Source organism: Oryctolagus cuniculus, chromosome 17 (assembly GCF_051225735.1).
Source record: "Oryctolagus cuniculus isolate XC-2025 breed Fujian yellow rabbit chromosome 17, ASM5122573v1, whole genome shotgun sequence".
Lineage (NCBI taxonomy): Eukaryota > Metazoa > Chordata > Mammalia > Lagomorpha > Leporidae > Oryctolagus > Oryctolagus cuniculus.
In genome coordinates this window covers 51202320-51230227 of record NC_142883.1, presented here as the reverse complement: position 1 = coordinate 51230227, position 27908 = coordinate 51202320, and the positions used below count along the sequence as shown (strand labels likewise).

The 27908-nt window shown below is 56.9% G+C and overlaps 1 protein-coding gene across 2 annotated transcripts; it reads left to right on the top strand.

Annotated features, from left to right (window-relative positions):
* The first annotated feature begins 18 nt into the window (after positions 1-18).
* Positions 19-27908, top strand: KIF1C (kinesin family member 1C). 2 transcript variants are annotated; one of them, XM_002718839.6, is made up of 23 exons: positions 19-226; positions 1866-1986; positions 2231-2363; positions 2788-2864; positions 3231-3410; positions 4052-4117; positions 5228-5406; positions 5493-5604; positions 5920-5997; positions 6148-6213; positions 6302-6377; positions 6848-6926; positions 7088-7236; positions 8952-9121; positions 9283-9362; positions 9476-9551; positions 14096-14175; positions 14962-15056; positions 19358-19441; positions 19822-20008; positions 20150-20222; positions 21915-22529; positions 25147-27908. In XM_002718839.6, exons 3-23 carry the CDS (start codon positions 2258-2260, stop codon positions 25828-25830), a joined length of 3312 nt encoding a protein of 1103 aa, XP_002718885.3. In that variant the 5' UTR covers positions 19-226; positions 1866-1986; positions 2231-2257; the 3' UTR covers positions 25831-27908. The 2 variants fall into 2 exon arrangements, with proteins under 2 accessions (XP_002718885.3, XP_089174391.1); XM_089318265.1 differs by having other exon boundaries at positions 98-226; positions 1880-1986.

The window sequence follows — 27908 nt, the reverse complement described above, 5'->3', positions numbered from 1 at the left end:
CGCTCCCCGCCCCAGCTCGCGCTGCCCGGGCGGGCGCCGGCCGCTGGCGCCGCTACTGCTGCCGCCCCCGGGGGCGCGAGTCCGCTGCCCACCGCCCCGGGACCCGGCGAGGGGCGGGGGCAGCCCCGACCCGGTCTCGGATCGCCCCCGCTCCCGTCTCACGCTTCCCGGAAAGTTTGTCCCTCAGCACTCAGCCGAGCTGCGCCGGGAGCCCCGCCGAGACGAGGTGAGAGCTGGGGGGGAAGGGAGGGGACGCCCGCGGAGGAATGCGCCGGGCTGGGGGGCGGGGAGCCGGGGTCCCGATTGCACCGCCCGGCGGGGCCCGGGCCGGCGCGGGAGCCGGGATCATGTGCTGTTTGTCCCGGAGGCGCAGAGAGGTGCCAGGCCCGAGCGGCCGTCGGTGGGCTGGCCAGGAGGACGGGGTCCGCGTGGCCGCCCGGGGCAGCCAGGCGGCGGCCTGGTTGAGAACTGCCGCGACGGCAAGGTGCAGGTGGCCCAAGCGCCCCTTTCTTGTCGGTCGGCTTCGCCCCAGCCGCGGGCTCTTTGCTGTATCCCACTGCTGCTTTACAGCTGCCCCTGTCCCTGCTCCTGTTCCTTTGCGCCGCTGTCCCCCAGCCCAGCCTCCCCGTTCTCTGTCCCTTTAGGGGTAACCGTGTCGCTATCACCACAGGTCCCCGCCGGTGTCCTTCCCCCGGGGAGGTGGGGTCTGGTCTGTTCTTCCTGAGCTGGCCTTAGTGATTTCTGCTACTCCCTTCCTGTCCTGGGACAGACTGACCCCCTCAGCGCTCCCATGTTCTGCCCCGGAGGAAGGTGGTGAGATGAGGCTTGGCATGACAGGGGTTTGGGGTCCTTGGGAGCCACAGGTGGGTGTGCGGCATCCCTGATCCCTCTCTAGAGCCCTCCACCCTGCTGTCCGTGGGTGTGGACTGCTCAGCCTCTCCTCTCAGGGTGTGGGCACCCGATCACCCACATTCCTGGGCTCCCTCCTGGCACTCTCCCTAGGGCATCGGGCGCCGGGCGCCGTAGCACTAGCCCCAGGCTGAGGCTGAGACCAACCTGCTTCCTTTCCCTCCTTTCCCCTTTCGTGGAGGCCCCCAGAGCCCCCAGGTATTCTGGGTCTCCCAGTGGTGGAGCCCTGGGGCTTGTGTGATGGATACAGGATGACCCCACCCTCCCCTGCCCATTGTCCGGGATCCTGAGGAGGAAGTGCTGGGGGCTGGGCAAGGGGTTTGGGGCCCACAGGGCAGGCCTTGTGGATCCCAGCCTGCACTATACCTCCGGCAGTCTCTGCTTCCCTTGGGGAGGTGGTGGGCCACGAAGGGAACAGGCTCCTCCCTTGCTGAGCTTGGGGGAGAACTTCAGGGCAAGTTTCGTGTGGTGGGTTTTGTGTTGGGGGCTCTCCCTGTCTGTCCTCTGGCCAGAGCTGCCTCCTTGCTGGCTGCATAGCTCTGTTTGGTATCGTCTGCGTCTCTCCTTCCTCTCCCCTCCCATCCTCTGCTTCCCAGCGTGACCTCAACCTCGCCTTCCGTCTTATTTCTCTCCTTTCCTTGGTGTCTGTGACTTTCTGCCCCTCTCTCCCCGTCCTGCCTCCCTCCGTCTCTGCCCATGCGTCTCTCTCTCTGAATCGCCCTCTGTGCAGCTTCTCTTTCTCTCACTCTCTCCTCTATCAGAACGTTCAGTGCACTTGCGAGTGACGAGGAATAAAAATATCACTGTCCCTGTCCTTGGATTCACATTGCATTCGGCCGCTGCAGAGGGGCAGCTTACCCTTCCTCACATCCCTCCATCCCTTGCCTGCTCACCGCACAACCCCAGGCAGACCTCTGGAGCTGCAGGTGCCTCCTAACCACTCTTCCCCCAACCAGGGTTTCCCCCACAGCCCCAGCTGGTGTGGCCAGGCCCCAAGTATAGGATGGGGCTCCCCCTACGAGGGCCGGTGGCAGCCAGAACTGATACAGCTACCCTGCTCTGGGGCCAGGACGCCAGGTAATCCTGGGGGCATGGCCCAGGTCCCTATAAACGGGGATTGGGCTGGGGAGAGAGGCTGGAATACCTTCAGGCACCCCTCAAGACCGGGGAGGAAGTCCAGGGGAATAGGACTTGGGGCCTTGAGGGGCAGGGCAAGGGTGGGAGGAAGATTGGTTCCAAGGAGAAGCTGGGAGGCAATGTGTGGGTCCCCCCTCCCCACCCCGCTGTGGTTCTGACCTCCTCTTCTTTCTCTGTCCTCCAGCTGAGGAGGGTGGGAGTGTCTGGAGCCATGGCTGGTGCCTCGGTGAAAGTGGCAGTGAGGGTCCGGCCCTTCAATGCCCGGGAGACCAGCCAGGATGCCAAGTGTGTGGTCAGCATGCAGGGCAACACCACCTGTGAGTGAGTCCCAGGGGCCTGCGTGGGCACAGGCAGGCATGGCCGGGCCCACCACGCGAGCCAGTCCTGCTGGGCCGAACCAGGAGGAGGGCTGTGCCGGGCACAGAGCAGGTGCTGGTTGTAAGGGCGGGGGCTGGGGCAGGCTGGCCTTTCCATGTTCCTGTCCCTGGGAGGGGGAATGTTGGCCTGATGCCCTCCATTGCCCAATCCAGAGAGGCAGCTCCGTGGGGGCGGGTCCTAGGAAGCCAAAATTAGCTTTGGTGGCTGGAGGGGGTGGGGAGTATTAAAGGGGAGAGATGAGCTAGGACAGAGATGGGAAGTGAGATGCCTGGGTTCGGGGTCGAGGGCTTGTAGGGGGAGTGGGCAGAGATTGGGAGTACCTGACGTGGGCGTTCCGTCCTTTGTCTTCTCCTGCCTCTTCAGCCATCGTCAATCCCAAACAAGGCAAAGATGCCACCAAGAGTTTCACCTTTGACTATTCCTACTGGTCACACACTTCGGTGAGGTTGCGGGCTGGGGAACAGCTTAGCTGTGAGGGCAGGAGGTCAGGTCTTGGTGAGGGGGTGTTGCTGGGAAATAGGCCTTCCAGGAGGTTTGTATAAGACCAGACTGGGAGGACTGAGTCCCTGGGATCAGGGCTGGGTGGGACCTGCAGGTTGGGAAGAGGGCTAAGTTTGGGCAGGGGAAGCCCCCTGGGGTATTTAGGGCTCTCAGGAACTAGCTAGGACCTTCAGTGGGAGTGATGGTGGGGGGCAAGCAGGTGGGGGACAGTCGTCAGGGATAGGGTCAGGACTGCAGGGATGGGGACACTCAGGACCAGGTCATCCAGCGTTCCTGTTGTCTCTCTCTGCCCCGCTCTCACTTAGTCCGAGGACCCGCAGTTTGCGTCTCAGCAGCAGGTATATCGGGACATTGGAGAAGAAATGCTGCTTCACGCCTTTGAAGGCTACAATGTGTGCATCTTTGCCTATGGACAGACTGGAGCTGGGAAATCCTACACCATGATGGGGCGGCAGGAGCCAGGGCAGCAAGGCATCGTGCCCCAGGTACACACCTGTGACCCGGCCCTGCAGCCAGGGCAGGGGCGTCTGCTGGAGGTAGCGAGGAAAGGGGTCTAAGGATGACGGAGCAGAGACCTGGCTCTGTCAGGCTGTTAGTGATGGGAGATTTGCTAGGTATAGGGCTTGGCTGCAACCTGGACACCAGGGCCCAGAGAGGGGGTGTCTTTGCTCTCAGCAGAGGCAGCAAGGCTCAGTGAGACAAGCCAAGGCTCTGGCATCAGAGAGCCTTGGCTGTGAGCCCTAGTTTTCCCATGTACTACTGTTTACTGTGTCTCATAATGACTCATGAGTGTGGGTCCTCTCCAGGCTATGTGTACCAATGGCAGAAACAGCCAGTTGTGTATAACTGGGAGTTGGCCATAATTTTCGCCGGCTGTGCAGTGTGGTGCACACTGGCTGGGGGTGGGGGGTGGTGTCAGGACCCCTGGATTCATGTCCACTCTTAGCAAATACTCACCTGTGACCCTGGGCAAGTATGAGCCTCTCTTGTTTGCCCATCTGTCAAGTGGGAATCACCCCTTTCTCAGGGATGTGGTGTCAGATGGGGTCCCTTGGGACAGGGCCTGGCCCAGGGCTGAGCACCGTAGGTGTGCGGTGAGCAGGAGCTTCTCTGTGCCCCCCTGCAGCTCTGTGAAGACCTCTTCTCTCGTGTTAGTGAGAAGCAAAGTGCGCAGCTGTCCTATTCTGTGGAGGTAAGCCCCGGTCTTGGCAGGGGCTGGGAGGGGGCTCCGCAGGGAGGCGGGAGAGTGCAGTGATCTGGAGTCACACAGCCCGGATCCAGTCCTGGCTCGGCTGCTTACTGTGACTCTGGGTGGTGAGTCCACCCCTCAGCTCCTCAGTCTGTTCACCTGGGATATGCTAATGATTGGATCCACCTCCTGGGGTTGGGGGGAGGGCCAGTGAGCCAGTGTGTGTGGAATGCCCAGTGCCAGGCCTGCTTCACATTAGCTCTGTCCTGTGCTATTGCTGCTTTGTTATCCTTCCTTCCTTCCTTCCTTCCTTCCTTCCTTCCTTCCTTCCTTCCTTCCTTCCTTCCTTCCTTCCTTCCTTCCTTTCTTTCTTTCTTTCTTTCTTTCTTTCTTTCTTTCTTTTTAAGATTTACTGTATTGGGCTTGGGGCTGTGGCGTAGTGGGTGAAGCTGCCGCCTGCAGTGCCGCCGACATCCCATACAGGCACTGGTTCTAGTCCCGGCTGCTCCACTTCTGATCCAGCTCTCTGCTATGGCCTGGGAAAGCAGTAGAAGATGGCTCAAGTATTTGAGCCCCTGCACTCACATGGGAGACCCAGAAGAAGCTCCTGGCTCCTGGTTTTGGATCGGTTCAGCTCTGGCCATTGTAGCCATTTGGGGAGTGAACCAACAGATGGAAGACCCTTCTCTTGGTCTCTCCCTCTCTTTGTCTGTAACTCTGCCTCTCAAATAAATTAAAAAAAAAATCTTTTTTAAAAAAGAAGGGTTACTTTATTTGTTTAAGAGATAGAGTTACAGAGAGGGGAAGAGAAAGAGAGAGAGAGAGATGTCTATTTTTCTATCTGCCGGTTTACTCTCCAAAGAGCTGTAATGGCTTGGTCTGATCCAGGCCGAACTCCATCCAGGTCTCACACACATGGGTGACAGGGATCCAAGCGCTTGGGCCATCTTTCACTGCTTTCCCATGTGCATTAGCAGGGAGCTTGATTGGAAGTGGAGCAGCTGAGACTCCCGTTGGCACCCATGTGGGACGCTGGCTTTGCAGGTGGTAGCTTAACCTGTTGCCACAGCACCGGCCCCAGCTTCGTAACTGCTTACTTGCTTCCCCCCTCAGGTGAGCTACATGGAGATCTATTGTGAGCGAGTTCGAGATCTCTTGAACCCCAAGAGTCGGGGCTCTCTACGGGTCCGGGAGCACCCCATCCTGGGCCCCTATGTGCAGGACCTGTCCAAGTTGGCTGTGACCTCCTACGCAGACATTGCCGACCTCATGGACTGTGGAAATAAGGCGCGGTGAGGCAGGCGCGTGGAGCGCAGGGAAGGAGCCGGGGCTGGGAAATTGAGGGACAGCGCCTAGGAAGTGCTCCCTTCCCCCCCAGGACTGTGGCCGCCACCAACATGAATGAGACCAGCAGCCGTTCCCATGCCGTGTTCACCATCGTCTTCACACAGCGCAGCCACGACCAGCTCACTGGGCTGGACTCGGAGAAGGTGGGACCCCCTCGCCCCGTCCCCTGTCCCTGGGGAAGGCCCGTCAGGTAGTGTGCTGCAGTCTCTGCTTATTTGGCTTCCTCATGAGACTTCTCAGGGCAGGGCTTGGATCCTTCTGTGCGTCCCTTGTCTGGCCCAGGATGGGTCTGGAAATCCGCGTACACGAGGAATAAGTGCACGAGGGGGCCTTATCGCTGTTAGAGGTTCTGTCTCCTCCTGTCCTTTCCCTTGGCTCCTCCTCCTGGGTGCCCCCCTGGCTTGCCTGCCTGCCCTCTCCGACCCCTGTCACCTCTTGCCTGTTCCCTCTCACCCCAGGTCAGTAAGATCAGTTTGGTGGACCTTGCGGGGAGCGAGCGTGCCGACTCCTCAGGGGCCCGTGGCATGCGCCTGAAGGTGAGGACACTTTGCTCACGTGAGCTGGGGGAAGCATTGAGGGCTGCGTGTGGAGTCTGTGGTCAAGGCCTGGGACTCTCGCTGGGGAGAGGAGGAGGAGGGTCCGACTGGAAGAGGAGGGTCTTATCCCCGTTCATCTTCCCTTCTCAGGAAGGCGCCAACATCAATAAGTCCCTGACGACTCTAGGGAAGGTGATCTCAGCCCTCGCGGATATGGTGAGACCAGGGGGCTGGGGAGAGAAGGGGCGCAGGAGATGGCGCACGGGTGGCCCACCCTAAGCCCCCTCCCTTTTCCCCCCTCCAGCAATCAAAGAAGCGGAAGTCGGATTTCATTCCTTACAGGGACTCTGTGCTCACTTGGTTGCTCAAAGAGAATTTGGGTGAGGGGCGCCTCCTTCTCTCTCTTTGTTGACCCTGCCATCATCCCACTCACCTCCCTTGGTTCATCTTACCAATACCCTGGCCACCCCTCGAATCCCAAGTCCCCATTGTCCTGCTGACTCTACCCCGGAGCCAGGGAACATCCTTTGAAGATTCCCTGATGCCAAGATCAAGGGCACACCTTCCCTGCCAAGCTGAGGGCCTTGCTGACCCGCCCACCGCCGGCCCCTCCCTGGCCCACATCCCTTGGTTCATCTGTGACTGCCCTGAAGCTCACACGTGTCTGCGGCCCTCGCCCCTCCGGCCACCGGAGTTCCGAGTTGGCTCCTCAGCTCTTAGCTTCACCTGACCTCACACAGTGGCCCTGGCAGACCTTAGTGTGGGCACTGAGGCGCCCTGACCCGCAGTCCTGTCTGGTTTTCCTTAGGACCCAGCTCAGCCAAAGCTTTTCCCTCCTCTGCCTTCACAGGTGGGAACTCCCGCACGGCGATGATTGCAGCCCTGAGCCCCGCTGACATCAACTATGAGGAAACGCTCAGCACTCTCAGGTGGCGCTTCTGGCAGGGGCGGGGTTAGCGCAGGAAAAGAGCCAGGGGCTGGTTCCTCGGGACCCTGCCCCTCCACACTGTCCTGAGACCCGAGAGGGAGGCAGGTGGCAGACCGGGGGCCCCTGTGGCCTCGCCAGTCACGAGCCTCCCTTCTTGCTCAGGTACGCCGACCGCACCAAACAAATCCGCTGCAATGCTGTCATCAACGAGGACCCCAATGCCCGCCTCATCCGGGAGCTGCAGGAGGAGGTGGCCCGGCTGCGGGAACTGCTCATGGCTCAGGGGCTCTCGGCCTCTGCCCTGGGAGGAGGTAGAGGCTCCAGGACAGCTGGGGTTGCCCCTTGGCCCACCCCATCCCTCCTCATTGGCCTTTGCCCAGCCTGGGGCCAGGCAAGGACCGCCCTCCATGAAGCCCTTTATGTCTCGGTGTCCTGGACACGGAGATGGAGAGGGACTTAGCATCTTCACACGTCACAGAGCTGGAAGGCACTCATCCCGGGGAGAAGCCGGGCTCGAGGACCTTGACAGGCTCCTGGAGCTGATAAATGCCAGGAGTAGGAATAACTGGCAAGGCCTGCGCTTACTGTCCAAGCAGTGAATTGTGAAGAAGCCGCTGGGGTGCTTCCTTTTTTTTTTTTTTGACAGGCAGAGTGGATGGAGAGAGAGAAACAGAGAAAGGTCTTCCTTTGCCGTTGGTTCACCCTCCAATGCTGTGGCCGGCACACCACGCTGATCCGAAGGCAGGAGCCAGGTGCTTCTCCTGGTTTCCCATGGGGTGCAGGGCCCAAGCACTTGGGCCATCCTCCACTGCCTTCCCGGCCACAGCAGAGAGCTGGCCTGGAAGAGGGGCAACCGGGACAGAATCCGGCGCCCCGACCGGGACTAGAACCTGGGGTGCCGGCGCCGCAAGGCGGAGGATTAGCCTAGTGAGCCGCGGCGCCGGCCTGGGGTGCTTTCTTGATGGCAGCTTCTGTGAAATGTTGGGGTTTCAGTGGACTTCACCTTAACAGTTAACCACAAATGGGCCCTAGAACAAAGTACTCAGCCTCACTGCTGTGAAACCACATTTGTGGAGAGGGTGTTGATGGGGCAGACGTGGGCCCTGCGTGCAGTCTTGGGGTCCATCACACTGAAGATATTTAGGGTGCTAAGGGGCACAGTGGGAGGAGGAAGGGTATTTCTTTTTAAAGATTTATTTGTGTGGCCGGCGCCACGGCTCACTAGGCTAATCCTCCACCTTGCGGCGCCGGCACACCGGGTTCGAGTCCCGGTCGGGGCGCCGGATTCTGTCCCGGTTGCCCCTCTTCCAGGCCAGCTCTCTGCTGTGGCCCGGGAGTGCAGTGGAGGATGGCCCAAGTGCTTGGGCCCTGCACCCCATGGGAGACCAGGAGAAGTACCTGGCTCCTGTCATCGGATCAGCGCGGTGCGCCGGCCGCAACAGCCATTGGGGGCTGAACCAACAGCAAAAGGAAGACCTGTCTCTCTGTCTCTCTTTCCTTCACTGTCCACTCTGCCTGTCAAAAAAAAAAAAAAAAAAAAGGAAGTGGAGCAGCCGGGACTTGAACCGTTGCACACGTGGGATGCTGTATTGCAGTGATAGCTTAACCTGCTGCACCACAACAACCAGCACCAGCCCCAGTAACCGAATTCTTGGGAAGAGGAGAAAGAAAAGGCAGATGGGACGTTCACATTCCAGTGTTAGAAGGGTTACCATGTAGAATAGTCTCGTGTCCCAGAGAGCAGAACTGGAAACTGGACACACGTGATGTGGGGCTGATTTCATGTCAGCTCAGCAAGTCTTGTAGCAGTGGAAAGAGCAGCTGCCCCATTCAGTAAGGTGCTCTCTTTTCCCAGGGTGCAGGTCAGGATGGGTGCCTGTTTCCAAAGTCTGCTTAGGAGGGCCTCTTGCCTGAGGTTGACCAGATGGATGGCTTCGGAAGCCCCCATGAAGCTCCTGGCCTTGACTGTGGCTCTGGTCAGTCCCATTTTTCCTTAGCCTTGTTCCTATATCGTCCTCCCTCCCAGGCCTGAAGGCAGAAGAGGGGAGTCCTGGAGGTGCTCTGGCAGCTGTATCATCTCCCACTGCCCCAGCTTCACCCTCCTCTCCCCCCACACATAACGGGGAGCTGGAGCCGTCTTTCTCGCCCACCGCCGAGCCCCAGATTGGGCCTGAGGAGGCCATGGAGAGGCTGCAGGTGGGAAGCTGGAGTTGGCAAGGGGAGAGGGTCTGGGGACTGTTGGGCATTTACTTCTACAAAGCCCTGGTTGAAGGAGGAGGAGGACTCCCAGGAGTAGTGTGATCCCCGTGTTAGGTGCTTCTCCCGGTCCTCATCCCTGCCCGTCCCTGTGCCCCCAGGAGACAGAGAAGATCATAGCAGAGCTGAACGAGACCTGGGAGGAGAAGCTGCGGAAGACAGAAGCCCTGAGGATGGAGAGGTGCGAGGGCCTGGGCTGACAGCCCACACCTGGGCAGGGGGCTGGGCCCTGTGCGGTGGGCGGTTGTGGGAGTGGTCACCAGCAGACCCACATTGCCTCTCCTTTGCCCCCAGAGAAGCGTTGCTGGCTGAGATGGGGGTCGCCGTCCGCGAGGACGGGGGAACTGTGGGCGTCTTCTCTCCGAAGAAGGTGAGGAGGCGTGGGCAGCTTTCTGGATGCTTAGGGAAGACGGTTGGAGTGGGCAGGGTAGAACTTCCAGTCCTGACGTCTCCCTCTAGGCTCCCTGACTCGTCCCTCCCCTGCCGCTTCTTCCCTGTCCCTCTCCCTCCATCAGTCAGCCAACGTGTCCTTATTAAACGCCGGTGGCCAAGGACACCAGGGGCCACAGGAAGATGACGGCATTCCTGACTGTGGGGGCATTGCAAAGAGCTGCTTAGAATCTAGGTCTCTATAAATATAAACTCACTCATGTGCATGTGAGTTCTTGCACAGAATTCATTCTGGATTCATAGGAAACCGATCACAGCGATAGCTCAGGAGACAGAAACAGATTAGGAAATTGGAGATTGGTTGGGATAGAGACTTAATCACAGCCTTTGTATCGTTTGAATTTTGGATCCTGAGTCACAATTTCTGTATCATTTGAATTTTGTACCCTAATTCTGTGTTGCCTACTAAAAAAAATTAACTTAAAATATTCAGTCCGTAAAAGGCTAACTTGAGAAGGCAGGACTGCAGGGGGAGAGCAGTGCCTGCAGGTGCAGCCAGGGGCTGTGCGTCCGTGAGGCCTGGGGCTGTTTGGAAAATGGAGTCTGAAAGATGGATGGAGTAGAGAGGACTGGGGCCAACACGAGACCAAGCAGGCTCGGGCTGTGTGTCGGGCAGCAGGTGTTCAGCACTCTTTGTTGAGAGGAAGGAAGGAAATGGAGCAGGAATGTCCAGGCTCAGCTGAAGGTTGGAATGATATTCAAAATATTTAACAGCCAGCACCGCATAGGGACTGACCAGAAAGAATGGGCACCGGCAGCCAGCACAGCTGTACCGCGCACACCACGAAGGGTGATGTGGGGCGAGTTCGAGCAGAGCAGGAACTTCCAGTCCCGCCGGTGAAGCAGCCAAGCCTGTCTGGTCCATGGTGTGAAGCAGACCAGGTTTAGGGCATACATCAGATAAACTGCTTTGGGCCAGACAGGGTCCCTGGGGGCTGCCTGGAAGCGGGGTGTGTTACTGGAAGGGGGGGTGGTCTCTGAGTCAATCCATCAGGAAAACTGTTAGCAAGCAGGGATCACAGAGGGAGAAGACTTTGTCTCGCCCGGCCCAGGCCGCAGCGAGGGAGTGAGAGAGCTGTGGGTGGATGATACAGGGCAGCGAGCCAGGCCGAGGGGCCTGGGCCAGGGCTGGGTATCAAGGGCTTTGGGGTTCCTTCTGAAGGAACCAGACCCTCCTGGGACCCAGCCATGTCTGCAAGGCAGGGGGTACAGAAGGCCTTCAGTGTGGCCTCCAGCCACCTTTGGGTGTACCGGGGTGCTTCCACCAGCATTGCAGGAGTGGATGACAGGCAGAAGGGAGCAGGGAGACTGACAGGGTGGGTGTCCCTTCCCTGGAGGGCTTGGCACCACAGACAGATGCCACCTCCTGTAGCTGGGAGACCCCAGTGGAGAGGGCTCTTCTTTTGCTTTTAATTGTTCCCGTAAAGATAGTACATGCCAGCGAGGGCGTCAGATAGCTCGGCAAGGCGTGTGTGGTGGAAAGTCCAGCTGCTTCTCCCAGGGGCCACCTTCTTGTTCAGTTCCTGGTGTATTCAAAGACAGTCTGTGCGTGTACGGGCGTGTCCTGGATGTGTAATTACACACAGCCACACACATGGCCTCTCTCTAGTAGTCGCGGCTGCAGCCTTTATTTATTGAGGATGCCTTTTTCCCAGCATCAGAGTATCCCATCGTGTGGGTATAGGGTAGTTTATTTCACCAGCTTCCCACTGATGGACATTTAAGCTGTTTGTTCTTCTTTATCCTACAAGCAATGCTACAACACATAGTCTTCTATGTAGGTGTTTTGCCTGTAGAACAGAATCTCCAACAGTGCAGATTCAAGGTCAGGTGGAAGCCACGTGAAAATGTGATCTCGTGCCAAAGTGCCCTCCACAGATTGCAGCTCTGTTGTTTACACCCGCAAGAGCAACCCACAGGAGGCCACGTTTCCCCTCACCCTTTTCAGCATGCTGGGTTAATCAGACTTTTTACTCTATGCCAACATGATGGGGCCAAAGAGATGCTCCAGTCATTTGCTTTTGCATTTTTCTCAAGGTGATGAGAGTGAGTGTATTTGCATGTGTTTAACAGGTGTGCACGCTGCAGGAGGGAGGGCTGTTAGAAACAGAGAAATGGATATGTGGGCGTGGCTTGATCTGGGCACGGTCAGGTAGAAGTGCTAGAGGAAAAGATAGTTTTGTCTCCCAGCGAGCCAGGACCCTTAGAGATGGCCAGCTCTTGTGGGACCCCTACACTCCAGGCCTGAGGACTTCCTAAATCCGTGATTTTCAAACCTAACGCTGAGCTTCCTTCTCGGGGGCAGGGCAGCGTCCAGGTCCCCCACCCCCACCCTGAGCCCGGGTAGCTCCTTGCTTATCTGTTTGACGTATTGGACTTCTAGATAAGGTTTCATTTGAACAAAGAGTTCCAGGGCCAAAGAAAGATTGAAAAGCACTGCCCCAAATCGTGTCCCCTCTCCCCAGGGATGGATTGCTTTCTGCTTCCAGAGCCCATCAGTGTCTGCTGTTGTCCCAGGGAGGGGTGGGAATGTCCCTTGGAAACGGAGCGGCGGCAGCCGGGGTGCCTGGGTGGAAGGGCGGGCACAGATTTACACAGGTTGCACCGTGGACGCAACCTGGACTCCCACGCCGCGTGGTGGGTCCTAGAGAAGCCCACTACCAGCCTCTGCTGTAGCTGTTTGCCCACCTCCATGCTTCTGTCCAGTCTGGAATGCTCTTCCTTCTGCATGCCCTCGGCCTCCTCACCCCACGGACACCAGCTCCTGCAGCGCCTTTCCCGTGGAGCCCCCACCCCCGCCCCAAGCTCCCTGACTGCCCTTGTCCTTCCCTTTGTCCCTCTGCACGTGAGTCCCTCCCAGAACACTGGGCACTCAACTCCCTGGGAACAAGCGAACGAGCCAGGTGAGGGCATGAAACGATCAGAAACTGCCGTGAGGCGTCTGTGTTACGGTCGCTCTGATTTCCTGCAGTGTCCAGGTTTGACTCTGTCCCACCAGGCACCTCGCGGGGTGGGGGTGGGAGAAAGTAAATCCGTGAGTGGAGGCAGTGAGTCTTGTGCTGGGTTGGGAGACTTAGGAAAGCTTCATGGAGGAAGCGGCGTACTGAGGGACCTAATGGAAGTGGATGATTTTGACGGGCGTGGGGGCTGTGCCAGGGAGAGGGAACATGGGGGGCGTGCCGTGGTGTTGCCTTGAGTGAGCAGCTCGTGCAGGCTGCTCCGCCTCCTGGAGCCCATGCCCAGCAGCTCCCTGGGCAGGAGCACAGAGGAGGTGGAAGGGCCCTGGGAAGGGGCCAGGACAGGTGGGCTGGGCCCTGATGTGAAGAAGGCTCAGGGAGGCCAGGGCAAAAGGCAGGGCTCAAATTAGGTGGGCATGGGGTGCCAACCAGAGAGGTCTTGGTGGAGAAGCAAGGACATGGCCTCTGTGTGGTGTGGGCAGGAAGCTGGGAGGCCAGTGGAGAGGGCAGGGTGTTGGGCAGCCAGGGTGGAGCATGGGGAGGACAGGCATAGGCCAAGGCAACAGATGGTAGGGAGAGACGTTCTCCGGGTGTGGCAGCCAGCAGCATGAGCCGGTGCACAGGAAGCAGGGCTTGCGAGATACCCAGGGTTGCATACCTGGGGAGGGCGGAGGTGTCCTCACAGAAACAGGTCAGGAAAAGGTGCTTGGGGCAGGGGGTAGTGCAGGCTGGGCTTTCAGTGCAGAGCAGCGTAATCAGCCAGCTGTGCAGGATGGAACTGGGCAGGCGGTGTGGGGGGGGTGTGTGCTCAGGCAGAGGGTTCTGGGGCAGGGACAGCAGCAGGCAGTGACTAAGGAGAGGCAGTGGCCAGGGAAGTCTGTGAGAGTGGGTTTGCAGAAATGGGTTTGTGTGTCTTGTTTGCTATTTGTTTTTTGTTTTGTGAGATTTATTTATTTATTTGAAAGGCACAGTTACAGAGAGAGAGAGAAAGAGGGAGGTCTTCCATCTGCTGGTTCACTTCCCAAATGGCTGCAATGGCTGGGTCTAGGCCAGGCTGAAGCCAGGAGCCTGAAGCTCCATCCGGGTCTCCCACATGGGTGGCAGAGACCCAAGCACTTGGCCACCATCTGCTGCTTTGCCCGCCATATTAGCAGGGAGCTAGATTGGAAGTCGAGCAGCTGGGACTCAACCCACTGCCGGCCCCATGTTGGATGTTGAACAGGAGCGACACACAGGACAGGGAGCCCGGTGGGGCGAGATACCTCTGAAGAGACGCGGCCTCGAAGGAACGCATGGGTCAGGCCGTCCTGAAGGCGGTCGGTGTGGGAGGTGGGGAACCTAAGGACCAGCGGTGCTCCTGGGCAGAGGGATGATGGGGGCGGGAGGGCAGGCACACAGCAGACACTGGAGGGATGTCTGCTCGTGCTCCTCCCCCTTGTCGGCTCTGGGGCCCGCCTGACCAAGTCTTACAGGAGCCTTCCTCTGACCGGCCTCCTCTCCCTCTCAGACTCCCCACCTGGTGAACCTGAATGAAGACCCCCTGATGTCTGAATGTCTGCTCTACCACATCAAAGATGGCATCACCAGGTAGCATGTACCCGGCGGCCTGGGGGAGGTGGCCGCAGCGGGGTGGTCCCTGGAGGCGCCCCCGGTCTCTGGACAGCTGCCCCGGCAGCCCTGCCTGCTCTTCTGGCATCTCTGGCGAGCTGCTGAGCCTGCCTGCTTGGCGGTCATCCTGCTCTAACCCAACAGCTTGGTTGGGGCAAGAGGCCTCCTGGGGCCAAACTAGGCTGACACTGGCATGGATGGTCTGACTTACTGGGGCGGAAGAATTGCCGGGAACAGCACGGCATTCCCAGTCCCTGACACCGCTACCTTGACCTTCCTTGGTGGGACCCTGTGCGGAGGAGGGAAGAGGGTACAGGGCCAGCCCTATGTGGTTGAGCGACAGTGTCCTGGTGGCTGAGGGCAGGTGCTAATGATGTCCTGGGGCTCGAAGTCTCCTGAAGCTAATGGGGTTCTGTCCCACCATGGGCCATCCTGGGTGACCCTCATGGGTAGGGAGTGAGCCATCAGGGCGATCGAGTGGGGAGAGTGGGGTCCTTGCTGGGGCTCCTTTTGCCCTTTGCTGTAGAACAGGATGACTAAGAGCATGGACTCTGGAGGCAGGCACACCTGGGCTCAATCCCAGCTTCACCATGGCCAGGCTGCATGACCGTGGGCGAGTTGCTGCACCTCCCTCGGCCTCAGCTTCCTCGTCTATGTAATGGGAATAATTATGCTTGGCTCATTGGGTTGGATGATCTCATGTTTAAGGGAGGCTGGGTGAGTGCCTGGGACATTCTCAGAAGACGCTGGCCATTGCTTCCCCAGGGTTGGGCAGGTAGATGTGGACATCAAGCTGACTGGACAGTTCATCCGGGAGCAACACTGTGTGTTCCGGAGCATCCCCCAGGCTGATGGAGAAGGTAATGGCTGGTGGGCGAGAGTACAGTGGCCAGGTGGGGAGAGGGGCGGGTCCTGTGTCCCCCACACAGTGGCCTGGGTCAAGCAGAGAAACGAGGGCTCATTCTCATCTTTGCCCTCGCCCTCAGAGGGGCTTGCAGTCGAGGGGAGAGGTAAGCAGTGAGGGTGCCCCGAGGGCCCGATTCTGTGTCCACAGTGAGAATGCAGACAACTGCAGGACCTGGGCGTGGCAAGGGTCCCAGGCAGGATTGGCGTCCTGGTATTCCAGAGCGTGGGATTTTGGTAAAGGGGAAATCCTGACCCCTCCCACCTCTCTGATGTTTTTATTTTTAGTCTAAAATAGTACCCTGGTCAGGTTTAAAAATTAACTTATTTGAAGGGCAAAGTGACCGAGAGAGAAAAGAGAGAGAGATCTTCCATCTGCTTATTCACTCCCCAAATGGCTGCAATGGCTGGAGCTAGGCCAGGCCAAAACAAGGAGCCAGGGGCTTCATCCGGGTCTCCTGCACAGTTGGCAGGGGCCCGACCTCTTGGGTCATCCCCGCTGCCTTCCCGGGTTCCATTAGCAGGGAGCTGGATGGGAAGCAGAGCTGTGCTACAGCAGCCCCCGCTTTTTTCTTTAAATGAAAACACATATTTGTTTCAGTGATACCTGAAGTTTATCTTTGTGGAAAACCTGCTTCGATGTGGTTATGACTGCAAAGGTTTCTGGAAATAAATGGAAGCATGTATTTCTCTGGTCCCAAAACTTTCAAAGGCTTCCGCCCTTGTAAGGCCAGAGCAGCATTCTCAGGCCCTGGGAATGGAGGCAGTAGCCTGTGCGACATGTTAACCAAACAGTCCTTGGCCAGTCAGCGTGTATCTTTGAGGTCACTACTTCGTTCTGGTTTAGTTACCTCAAAAAAAATGGAATGGTTTGGGTTCAGATAGGCCCAAATATGAACTCTGTGAAAATAGGGTGGTGGTGGTGTGGAGACAAGGAGCTGAGGGGAAGGGCATGGTGTGTGTGAGCTCACTGTCAACTCAGACCTGTGCGCTGTGTGTGCCTTTGAGGGGACAGGGGTGTGCTGGTCAGCACTTAAAAAAAAATTATGTATTTGAGAGAAAAGGAGACAGAGCTGCCATCGGCTGGTTCATTCCCCAGATGCCCACAACGGCCAAGGGCTGAAGCCAGGAGCCGGGACCTCAGTTCAGGTCTCCCATGTGGGTGGCAGGAACCCAGCTACTTGAGCCATCACCGCTGCCTCCCAGGGTCTGCATGGGTGGGAACTGGGGTCAGGAGCCAGAGCTGGAGCTGGAGCTGGACCCAGACACTCTGGTGTGGGACACGGGTGTCTTAACTGCTAGGCTAAACACCTGCTCCAGTATTTTTATTTTTAATTGACACAGAGTGATTGCGTATTTGTGGGATAGGGTGTGACATTTCAGTAACAGTATGTCATCATCAGATCAGGGTCACGGGCATATCCCTCACCTCAGACATACACCATTGCTTTGTGTGGGAAACATGCAAAGTCCTGTCTACCTACAATTTTGAAATATTGTTAATTGTTGTCAATCATAGCATTTATTTGAAAGGCAGGGCTAAAGAGAGATAGAAAGATAAAGAGATCTTCCATCCACTGGTTCACTCCCCAAATGACCACAGCAGTAAGAGTTGGGCCAGGCTGAAGCCGGAAGCCTGGAACTTCATCTTGGATCCCACATGGATGGCAGGGACCCAAGCACTTGGGCCGTTTTCTGCTGCTTTCCCTGGCTCATTAGCAGGGAGCTAGATTGGAAGTGGAGCAGCCGAGACTTGAACCAGCCCTCCTATAGGATGCTAGTGCAGGCAGAGGCTTAACCTGCTGTGCCACAGTGCTGGCCCCTGAGCTCATGGGTTTTGTTTTTGGTGGTGGTTGTTGTTGTTTTTAGATTTATTTATTTATTTGAAAGTCAGAGTTATACAGAGAGAAGGAGAGGCAGAGAGAGAGAGTCTTCCATCTGCTAATTCACTCCCCAATTGGCCATAATGGTCAGACCTGTGCTGATCCGTAGCCAGGAGCCTCTTTCAGGTCTCCCACACCGGTGCAGGGGCTCAAGGACCTGGGCCATCCTCTACTGCTTTCCCAGGCCATAGCGGAGAGGTGGATTGGAAGTGGAGCAGCTGGGTCTTGAACTCCTTTCTCTCTGTCTCTCTCTCACTGTCTAACTGTCAAAAAAAAAAAAAAAAAAAAAAAAAGGAAGTGGAGCAGCTGGGTCTTAAACCAGCACCCATATAGGATGCCAGCATTGCAGGCAGCAGCTTAACCTGCTACGCCACAGTGCCAGCCTCCAAGCCCCTGTTCTTAACGTCAGACTTTAGACTTGGTCAGCAACAGAGAAGACTGGGACACAGAAAAATAGTTCCTGCTCACTGACTTGATGCCTTTGCATTGTCCTGCATAACTTACAGGTGATGGCACTGAGGCCCTTGGGTAAGGTGATTTGCCCAAGGCCACAGAGCTAGGAAATGGCAGGACTGAATTTGAACACAGCATGGCAGGCCCTGGGGGCTGTGCTGTGAGCTCTGCCCTGGGCTGTGGGACTGTTGTATGTTCAAGGGCAGGGAGAAGGCCGGTCCTCTCCGCAGCTGACCCCATTTTCCCTCTGTGACATCTGTGCCCTCCTTTAGCAAGACTTCAGCTGTGTTTAAAATCATCAGCATTAAATTATTATAGTTTATCTTGTTGATTGTTTCTCTTACCAGCTAGAGATAAGCTCTGCGAGAGCAAAGATTTTGGGGCTTTTATTTCTTTATGAGGTTCTAAAACCAAATAAAGCAGTACCTGGCCTATAGTAGGGGTTGATTTTTGTGGAATCAGTGAAAGCATTTTGGGGCCTGGTGGAGATAAGGAAGTAAGGCAGGATAGACCGGTACCCGTCCTAGCCTCTGGCGTCTGGCCCTCGCCCCCACTGCTGTTCCTGGGCACACAGCAATGCCCTCAGCTGGCTCTCTGCCAGTCCTCTTCTCCATCATTCCTCCTCAGTGTGGTTCAGTCTCTCTTTTTATGGATGTATTTATTTGAAAGGAAGAGCAACAAAGAGAGAGAGGGAGCAAGCGCTTGTATCCACTGGTTCACTTCCCAAATGTCTGCAACAGCTGAGGCTGGGCCAGGCTGAAGCCAGGAGCCAGGAACTCCACCCTGGTTTCCCACATGGGTGGCAGGGGCCCCAACACTTGGGCCGTCATCTACTGCCTTTCAAGGGAATTAGCAGGGAGCCGGATAGGAAGCAGAGGAGCCGGGACTGGACTGGTGCTCCGACAGGCGATGCTGGTGTCCCGTGCAGCAGCTAAGACCACTGCACCACGGCGCCTGCCCCTCGCGTGTTTCTGAGTATTCCCTCGAAGTTATCATCTTCACACCGTCCTTTCCAGTCCTCTGTCCCTCAGCTAAGTTCTTCTGGGCTGTCCTTGGCCTCCCACAGGGTCAGCAGTCCCCCCATCTCTGCCTCATGTTCCATTCATTTTGGTTTCTGGGTCTATATTATTTTTATATAATAAATAATATTTATACAAATAAATAATGGTGAAAATTCATGTTTGTCAATTATTTTGTGGTTTATGATCGACCCCTTCAACCACTCTGTAGAGAAAGACATCATTATCCCACTGTTACGGAAGATCATGGAAGTTACGTGACTTGCTTGGTGTCCCTGGCACAGGAGCCACAGAGCTTGGTCTTTGGGACCCAAGGAGTCCCTCCATGATACCACTGCTTGCTCCGCTCCTTTACACACACACACACACACACACACACACCGCCCCAGCAAGCAGCAGGCCCAGTGATTTGTACTGGGGAGCGCATTGGCAGGCATTTCTGCTGGATTGACTTGACATGTCATATGTTGGCTAGGACTCAACATTAGTCAGGGCTAGTTTCTAAGACGCATCAGGCAGAGAGGTGGGCTAGGAGCCTACTGGAAGGATCCAGCTCCAGCCAGGGAGGAAAAGGCAGGCATGAGCACTGAGCCCCTGTCCAGTGGAACGGGAGGAATGAAGCCTTCTGGGATTTACTTGTTTCCCAAGCTGCTGCTGGGGCCGGTGGTGGTGGGTGAGTTGGGAGCCCCTGCAGAGGCTTCTGGCGATCGTAGGTGGGGCTCTAACCCTCCTTCTGCTCTTCCTTTCCCGTGCTGCTTGTTACCAGAGGGGCCGTGGCACCCCCACAGGTACTGGGGGTGAACTGGTGGTGCATGTGTGGCTTTGGGAGGTTCAGGTGGGAGTCTGTGACCATAACTCAGCTTCCCCTAGAGTCAGGTCTTCTCCTTCCTCTCTCCTGCTCAGTGGTGGTCACGCTGGAGCCGTGTGAAGGCGCCGAGACGTACGTCAATGGGAAGCTTGTGACGGAGCCACTGGTGCTGAAGTCAGGTAGAAGACGGGCAGCAGAGTGAGGGTTCTGGGACAGGATCCAGGTGCATGCTAGGGTCGCACCCTGAAATAGATAAATAGCACGAGACTGTGGAGGAGGAGTGGGAAGTGAAGGTAGAGAATTCCCGTCGGGCTTTCTCTTGCTGCCCTTGGGAAATAGGGAGAGGTTGCTGAGCTGCTCTGCTCTCTGTGGCTGGTGGGGCCGGGGTGGTTCCTGGGATCAACCAGGGCACCTCTTGGCTCTGGCTGCCTCAGCCTTGCAGTGACAGGACAGAGGGTGTGAGGGCCCTGGGTCTCTGTGGCAAGGTCCTGCAGGCCTTGGGTGTGGGGATCTGGGGCTATGGGCCAAGACTCTACTTCTCCCCTCCTCCCATCTCTAGGCAATCGGATCGTGATGGGCAAGAACCACGTTTTCCGCTTCAATCACCCGGAGCAGGCGCGGCTAGAACGGGAACGAGGGGTGCCCCCGCCGCCGGGGCCCCCGTCCGAGCCTGTGGACTGGAACTTTGCCCAGAAGGAACTGCTGGAGCAGCAGGGCATCGACATCAAGCTGGAGATGGAGAAGAGGTGCGAGATGGGTGCCCAGCGGTCCCTCCCCAGCCCGGGGTCCCACGCCCGGCATCCTCTTGGTGCCCCACAGCACCCTCCCCACTCCGTGCCCTGAGGCGGCCCCACAAGGCTCTTCCTTCCCTCCCTGCCCGCTCCCAGGCTGCAGGATCTGGAGAATCAGTACCGGAAAGAGAAGGAAGAAGCGGATCTTCTGCTAGAGCAGCAGCGACTGGTGAGGGCAGGCGGGGCTGTGGTGGGGTGGGGGTTCCGGGCAGGGGCTGGGGGACGGATGAGCGGTGGGGCTGCGTCTCGGGACAACTGGTTCAGAGTGTGTTGTCTGAGCCAGCATGGGCAGTGACGGGCAGGGAGGCTTCCAGGAGGAGAGTTAGGAGGGAGATGCCATCAGGATGGGAGAGCCCCTACCCCAGCTGACCCAGGCTTGATCCCACACTGCCTCCATGCCTGTCTGCCCCTCCAAGTACCACCTGTTCAGTCGCTTCCTGAAGCTGTTCTTTCAAAGTGCTTTTAAATCCTTTCTTTTTTTTTTTAAAAAAAAGAGATGTATTTGTTTATTTGAAATGTAGGGTTACAGAAGGATGGGGAGAGAGAGAGAGAGAGAGAGAGAGAGAGAATTTTCCATCCACTTGTTCACTCCCCAAATGGCCATGACGGCCAGGGCTGGGCCAGGCCGAAGCTAGGAAACTGGAACTACCTCCATCTTATTCTCCAAAAATGGGTGGCAGGCACTCAAGTACTTGGGCCATCTGCTGCTGCTTTCCCAGGCACGTTAGCAGGAAGCTGGATTGAAAGTGGAGCAGCCAGGATTCAAAGCAGTGTTCAGATAGGATGCAGATGTTGCAGGTCACAGGTTAAACTGCTGTGCTACTATGCAGGCCCTGAGATTCCTTTTTCTTAATTTTATAGATTTATATATTCATTTGAAAGGCAGAGTGACAGAGCAAAAGGGAGAGACGAGGCGAGCTCTTTGGTCTGCTGGTTTGCTCCCCAAATGTCCACAACAGCTGGGTCCTGGCCAGGCCAAAGCCAGGAGCCAGGAACTCCATCCTAGTCTCCCTCACATTAGCAGGGAGCTGGATCAGAAGCAGAGTAGCTGAGGCTTAATCTGGCACTCTGATATGGGATGCCAGTGTCACATGCAGTGGTTTTACCCATTGTACCCAGTACTGCCCCCAGTCCCTTAAGATTCTGTGGCCTAGCCATCAGTTTGCACAGGTACACTCTGATAAGATGCCTGTCTCAGAGCATATTCTCATTAATTTTTTAAAAGATTTTATTTATTTATTTGAGAGGTAGAGTTACAGACAGTGAGAGAGAAAACAGAGAGAGAGGTCTTCCTTCCATTGGTTTACTCCCCAAATGGCTGCTACAGCCGGCACTATGCCGATCTGAAGCCAGGAGCCAGGCGCTTCTTCCTGGTCTCCCACACGGGTGCCAGGGCCCAAGCACTTGAGCCATCCTCCACTGCCTTCTCGGGCCACAGCAGAGAGCTGATTGGAAGGGGAGCAGCCAGGACCAGAACCAACGCCCATATGGGATGCTGGCGCCGCAGGCAGAGGAGTAACTTACTGAGCCACAGCGCCGGCCTCATCGTATTCTCATTATTAAGCAACACACGGCAGAATCCCAGACTTGATTAGCTCTGGTAATAGAGGACTGCTTTATCTGTACCAGCCACTCTTCTAAATGCTTAATCCTCAGAACGTATCTATTAGATAGATGCTGTCATTCCCCCCATTGTCTGAACAAGCAGAGGGTGAGCAGGCTCCCCAACGGCACACAGGAAGTAAGGGGTGGAGCAGGACTTGGGACCCCAGCACCCTGATGGGGTCATCTGCCATGCCTCTGGGACCCTGGGCCCTGGCATGTGCTTAGCCCCCAACCCACCTCTCTTTCTCTCTGGCAGTATGCAGACTCTGACAGCGGGGACGACTCTGACAAGCGTTCCTGCGAAGAGAGCTGGCGGCTGATCTCCTCCTTGCGAGAGCAGCTGCCTCCCACCACAGTCCAGACCATCGTCAAGCGCTGCGGTCTGCCCAGCAGCGGCAAACGCAGGGCCCCTCGCAGGGTGTACCAGATCCCCCAACGGCGGCGGCTGCAGGGCAAAGACCCCCGCTGGGCCACCATGGCTGACCTGAAGATGCAGGCGGTCAAGGAGATCTGCTATGAGGTGGCCCTGGCCGACTTCCGCCATGGGCGGGCTGAGATCGAGGCCCTGGCCGCCCTCAAGATGCGTGAGCTGTGTCGCACCTACGGCAAGCCAGAGGGGCCCGGGGATGCCTGGAGGGCCGTGGCCCGGGATGTGTGGGACACGGTGGGTGAGGAGGAAGGAGGTGGAGGCGGCGGTGGCGGTGGCGACGAGGGCGCCCGCGGTGCGGAGGTGGAGGACCTGCGGGCTCACATCGACAAGCTGACGGGGATTCTGCAGGAGGTGAAGCTGCAGAACAGCAGCAAGGACCGTGAGCTGCAGGCCCTGCGGGACCGCATGCTGCGCATGGAGAGGGTCATCCCGCTGACCCAGGTAGGCAGGCCCGCTGCTCCCGGCTGCCCCTGCACCCGCCTCCGGCGCCCGCCTGTGGGAACCTGACCCCTGCTTCCAGCCCAACTCCTTCCCCTCTGTCTCAGAAAAGCTCCCTGATCTCTAACTGTGGTGCTCAGTAGAGTCTGTGAACCACATGCCTGGTTGCTAATTAAAATGCAGGTTCCTGGGCCCCCACCCAAATCCGCTTTTCTTTTCTTTCTTTCTTTTTGTTAATTTATACGAAAGGCAGAGTGATGAGAGAGAGAGCACTTCCATGTGCTGGTTCACTCCCCAAATGGCCTCAATAATCAGAGCTGGGCTGATTCAAAGCCAGGAGTTTTCTGTGGGTCTCCCACATGGGTGCAGGGGCCCAAGGACTTGGGCCATCTTCCACTGCTTTCCCAGGCCACTAGCAGGGAGCTAGATCGGAAGTAGAGCAGTTGGGATTCGAACTTTTGCCCATGTGGGATGCCAGCACTGCAGGCAGCACCCTTACCCTCTATGCCATAGCACTGTGTCTTAACCCCTAGTCAAAACATTCATTCCTATGGACACTTATAGTCTCTCTAGCCCTGTGGTTAACCACGTATGCCATGGTAAACACAATATTTAGCACCCTTTATATATATATATATATATATATATATATATATATATATATATCTCCTTTGATCTTCACAGTAGCTCTGGAGTGGTAGGGTTGCCACCTAGCACTGTTTTGTAAGTAGTCACTCAACAGTAAACATGTGAGTGTCTAGTGTGTGCCAGTCGCTGTGTTAGCCACTGGGGTTCCTGAAGCCACACACGGATTCGGCTGTGTCCCAGCTCGCCCCCTCCGGGGCAGTAGCTCAGAGCAAGTTGAAAGGCTCAGCTCCCGGGACACAGCTGCTGCTCCACGCCCCTTGCTCGCTCCACTGCAGCCCCATTGGCTGCCTTACTGGTGTTTTGAACTTGCTGGGCCCACACAATCCAGCCTCAAGGCCTTTGAACCTGCCGTTCCCTCTGCTTGGGACACTTTCCCCCAGACAGCCAAATGGCTTACTCCTCACTTCAGGCCTTTACTGAAACGATGACCTCAGTGAATCCCTTCTTGTCCACTTGTAGCCACCCCCACACTGGCTTCCTGTCCTCTTTCCCTGCTCTGTTCGTCTCCAATTGAAATCCGAAAGGCTGGGCCGGCGCTGCGGCTCACTAGGCTAATCCTCCGCCTAGCGGCGCCGGCACACCGGGTTCTAGTCCCGGTTGGGGCCCCGGATTCTGTCCCGGTTGCCCCTCTTCCAGGCCAGCTCTCTGCTGTGGCCAGGGAGTGCAGTGGAGGATGGCCCAGGTGCTTGGGCCCTGCACCCCATGGGAGACCAGGAGAAGCACCTGGCTCCTGGCTCCTGCCATCGGATCAGCGTGGTGCGCCGGCCGCGGTGGCCATTGAGGGTGAACCAACGGCAAAGGAAGACCTTTTTCTCTGTCTCTCTCTCTCACTGTCCACTCTGCCTGTCAAAAAAAAAAAAAAAAAAAAAAAAGAAAGAAAGAAATCCGAAAGGCTTTTGAAAAGTTTGTAGAAAATGGAACCGAGATATGTTTATTTTAGTGCAACATATTCTAAATGCATACATAGTTCTGTTCGTTATGCACATTTTTCATGATTTTTTTTTTTTTTTTTTTTTTTTTTTTTTTTGAGAGAGAGGTAGGGAGATAGCTCTCAGCACTCTTTCACTTCCCAAAGGCCTGTGATGGCTTGGGCTAAGCCAAGGCCAAAGCTTGCACCCAGGATTTCAATCCAGGTCTCTCACACGGGTATCAGGAACCCAACTACTTGCCATCACCTGCTGCCTCAAGGGTGCACATTAGCAGGCAGCCGGAGCTGGGCTGGAACTCAGGGACTCTGATTTGGAACGCAGGCTGCTTAACTGCTGGGCCAAAGGTCCACCGCTCGAGGACTGTTTATAAGACGCCTCAGGTGCATAGATTTCAACACATTTCGTACCAAAGTAAACTTTTTTTAAAAAAAATATTTATTTATTTGAAAGGCAGACTTAGAGGCAGAGGTAGAGAGAGAGAGGGGGGTCCTCCATCTGATGGTCACTCCCCAGTTGGCCACAACGGCTAGAGCTGTGCCAGGAGCCAGGGGCTTCTTCCGGGTCTCCCACACAGGTGCAGGGGCCCAAGGGCTTGAGCCATCTTCCACCGCTTTCCCAGGTCACAGCAGAGAGCTGGATCAGAAGTGGAGCAGCCTGGTCTTGAACAGGCACCCATATGGGATGCCAGGGCTTCTGGCCAGGGTGTTAACACACTGTACCACAGCACTGGCCCGTAAACTTACTTTTTAATTCCATTATCTACATGTTTTTGAATTCCCCTCATAGAACTTTCTAATTCTTGTTAGCAGCCCTATTTAATGATGCCATTGGACAGATGAGGACCCTGAGGGTCAGGGGGTGCCACCAGAGAGCCCCACCGCACAGCTGGAGAGTGGTGGGCCTAGGGTTGGCACAGACCGTCCTGCTCTGCAACCATGGCTCTCCCAGCCTCCCCTCGCCCAGCGCTCTCCAGAGTCCTCCTGAAGCCACCTGTCCCCTCAGGATGCAGCTCTTACTCCCTTTTCCTTTTCTCTGCCTCCCAGGACCATGAGGATGAGAATGAAGAAGCCAGTGAGGTCCCCTGGGCCACAGAGGGCTCCGAGCCGGCGGAGGAGGCAGCGTCAAGTGACCCCGTGCCTTCGGCCCGGCCCGCCTCGCCGCCCCTGTCCAGCTGGGAGCGGGTGTCGCGGCTGATGGAGGAGGACCCCGCTTTCCGTCGTGGCCGCCTTCGCTGGCTCAAGCAGGAGCAGCTGCGGCTGCAAGGACTGCAGGGCTCAGGGGGCCGGGGCGGGGGGCTACGCAGGCCCCCAGCCCGCTTCGTTCCCCCGCACGACTGCAAGCTGCGCTTTCCCTTCAAGAGCAACCCCCAGCACCGGGAGTCTTGGCCCGCGGCCATGGGGAGCGGGGAGGCCCCAGCTGCACCCCAGCCCCCTGCGGAGGTCACTCCTGCCCCGGCCACCCCTGCCCGCAGGCCTCCAAGTCCCCGCAGGTCCCACCGTCCCCGCAGGAACTCCCTGGACGGAGGGAACCGATCCCGGGGATCGGGTCCCACACAGCCTGAGCCCCAGCACTTCCAGCCCAAAAAGCACAACTATTATCCCCAGCAGCCCCAGCCGTACCCGGCGCAGCGGCCTCAGGGCCCGCGCTACCCGCCGTACACCACTCCTCCGCGGATGAGACGGCAGCGCTCGGCGCCGGACCTCAAGCAGAGCGGGGCGGCCGTGTGAGTCCCGCGGCCCGGCAGGGAGGGCCTTGCTGGGAGACACGCCGCCGCTGCCACTGGCCCGGGAGCCCGGGGTCAGGGAAGGCCGCAGAGGAGAGAGAAGGTTCGAGTAGGTGATAGGAGACTGGGGGTGGCTGGGCCGGAGGCTGAGCGAAGGCAGAGGGCACGGAGTTGCCGGGAGCAAACCAAAGCGCAGGATGAGGGAGGGAGGCCGCCTCGGGGCCGGCCCTTGCAGAGGGCCTGGGTCCCACCAACGCTGCTATGGGTGGGTGGGCGGGGCTGGGTGCCGCGAAGCCGGGTGTTTGGCTTTCTTTTGGAGTGGGTCCGTCCGTCTGTCTGTGGTGGGTTTCTGTTTCCAGGGAGGTGTGGTGAGATCGCCAGTGACTCCCCTCCCCTTGGGGCCTCCTTGCTGTATTGGGTGGGGGGGAGCTGTCTGTCTTGGCTGGAGTTCCATGAGGATGTAGGACCCGTTTAATAAAGGATAGCACACAGGGAGCTGGCGGCTCGTGTTGTCTGGCGGGACTCCAGGGCGCTGGAGGTTAGGGAAGTGGAGGCAGGGATGGAGATGCAGGTTTGAACTTCGCCCTCCTCTCTTCCTCAGGGTGTGTAGCCCATTCTTTCTCCCCTTCCATCATTTGTGCTCACCCAGTGTCTCCATCTCTGCTCCCAAACTCTAATCTCATTGTCCTGGACTTGCAGACAGGGAGGGAGGGCAGAGGGACCACCAGTTGGTGATGCCCACCTGGCGGTTGCTACCAAATCCTTCCCAAATAGAAAGATTCAGGGTGGGCATGGCTTTGCTTCCTTAAATCCTCTAACTTGTTAGGAAGGTCTCCCAAGGAGCCAGTTTCCAGGGTGACGGATGCGTTGTTTGGTCTTAATGCACCTCCCCTCCCCGATTTACTTTGACCCTGGTTGTCGTGGTCCCTGCCCTTCAGCAAGGCGTGATTCAGTATTTCAAGTCGTAGTTTATTTGCCTTAGGCAATGAGGTGCTTTGGGCACTGGGTTGGTGTTCTGGCTTGGAGCAACCAGCCCAGGGCAGAGCCCCGACAGCGAGGTTTTGCAGGTTGGGTCGTACGCCTGCTCTGCCTTCCGCTCGCCCGGCTCTGGAGTCCTGTGTTTTCATCCTGTCCTCAGGAAAACACTTTTACCCACTTTGAACATTTGAGCTACTTCTCGACAACTTCCTGAGGGCAGCCAGTCTTGACGTGCAAGCTGCCAAAACCAGAGATCTCTGTCTCCAGCGCAGCCAAGGGTAGGATTAAGTTAACTGCTGGTTTCATACTCTGCTGCTGGCTACCTTTATTTTGACACCTTGGACCACCAGGTCTTCAGGGACCTGTCGACAGTGACCCGAGGTCTGGACTATAATGGATAGTTGGGCGACAGTGTTTACTTGAAGTTTATAATCTGGCCAGGAAGACTACTTGTTAGCAAGAAAATGATAGAATACAAAGCTGCCTGCAGATGAGCAAGCTGTGTGGCACGGGAGTGCCGTGGGAGTCCTTTGAGGCTGCAAGGGCGGCCTGCTGGTTTAAAACACACTTGGGTTGTTTTCCCCTCGAGACGCTGCCTTATATAAATAGGTCATTTCTACAATTTTTAAAATCCACTTTTCCAGCCTTTTGAGTTAACCTTTAGTAATGTGGACAAACTGTTTAGGCTTTATTCAGAGAAGCGCCCACTAACCTCTTACCTGTGCTCCACGGGCCAGCATTCCCTGTGCTTTTCAGTTAGTCCTTAAATAGCCCTGCAGGGGCAGGCAGTGTGGCTCAGCGGGTGAAGCTGCTGTTTGAGACGCCTGCATTCCATATGGGTTCAGCTGCTCTGCTTCTGATCTAGCTCTCTGCTAATGTGCCTGGGAGGCAGCAGATGATGGCTCAAGTGCTTGAGCTCCTGCCCCCTATATGGGAGATCCAGATTGAATTCCAGGCTCCTGGCTTCAACCTGGCCGATCCCTGGCTGTTGTGGGCATTTGGGGAGTGAACCAGTGAATGGAAAATACGTGTTTCTTTGTCACTCTACCATCTTGAAGTAGATGAAAAGAAATAAACATTAAAAGAAAAAAAAAAACCTGTAAA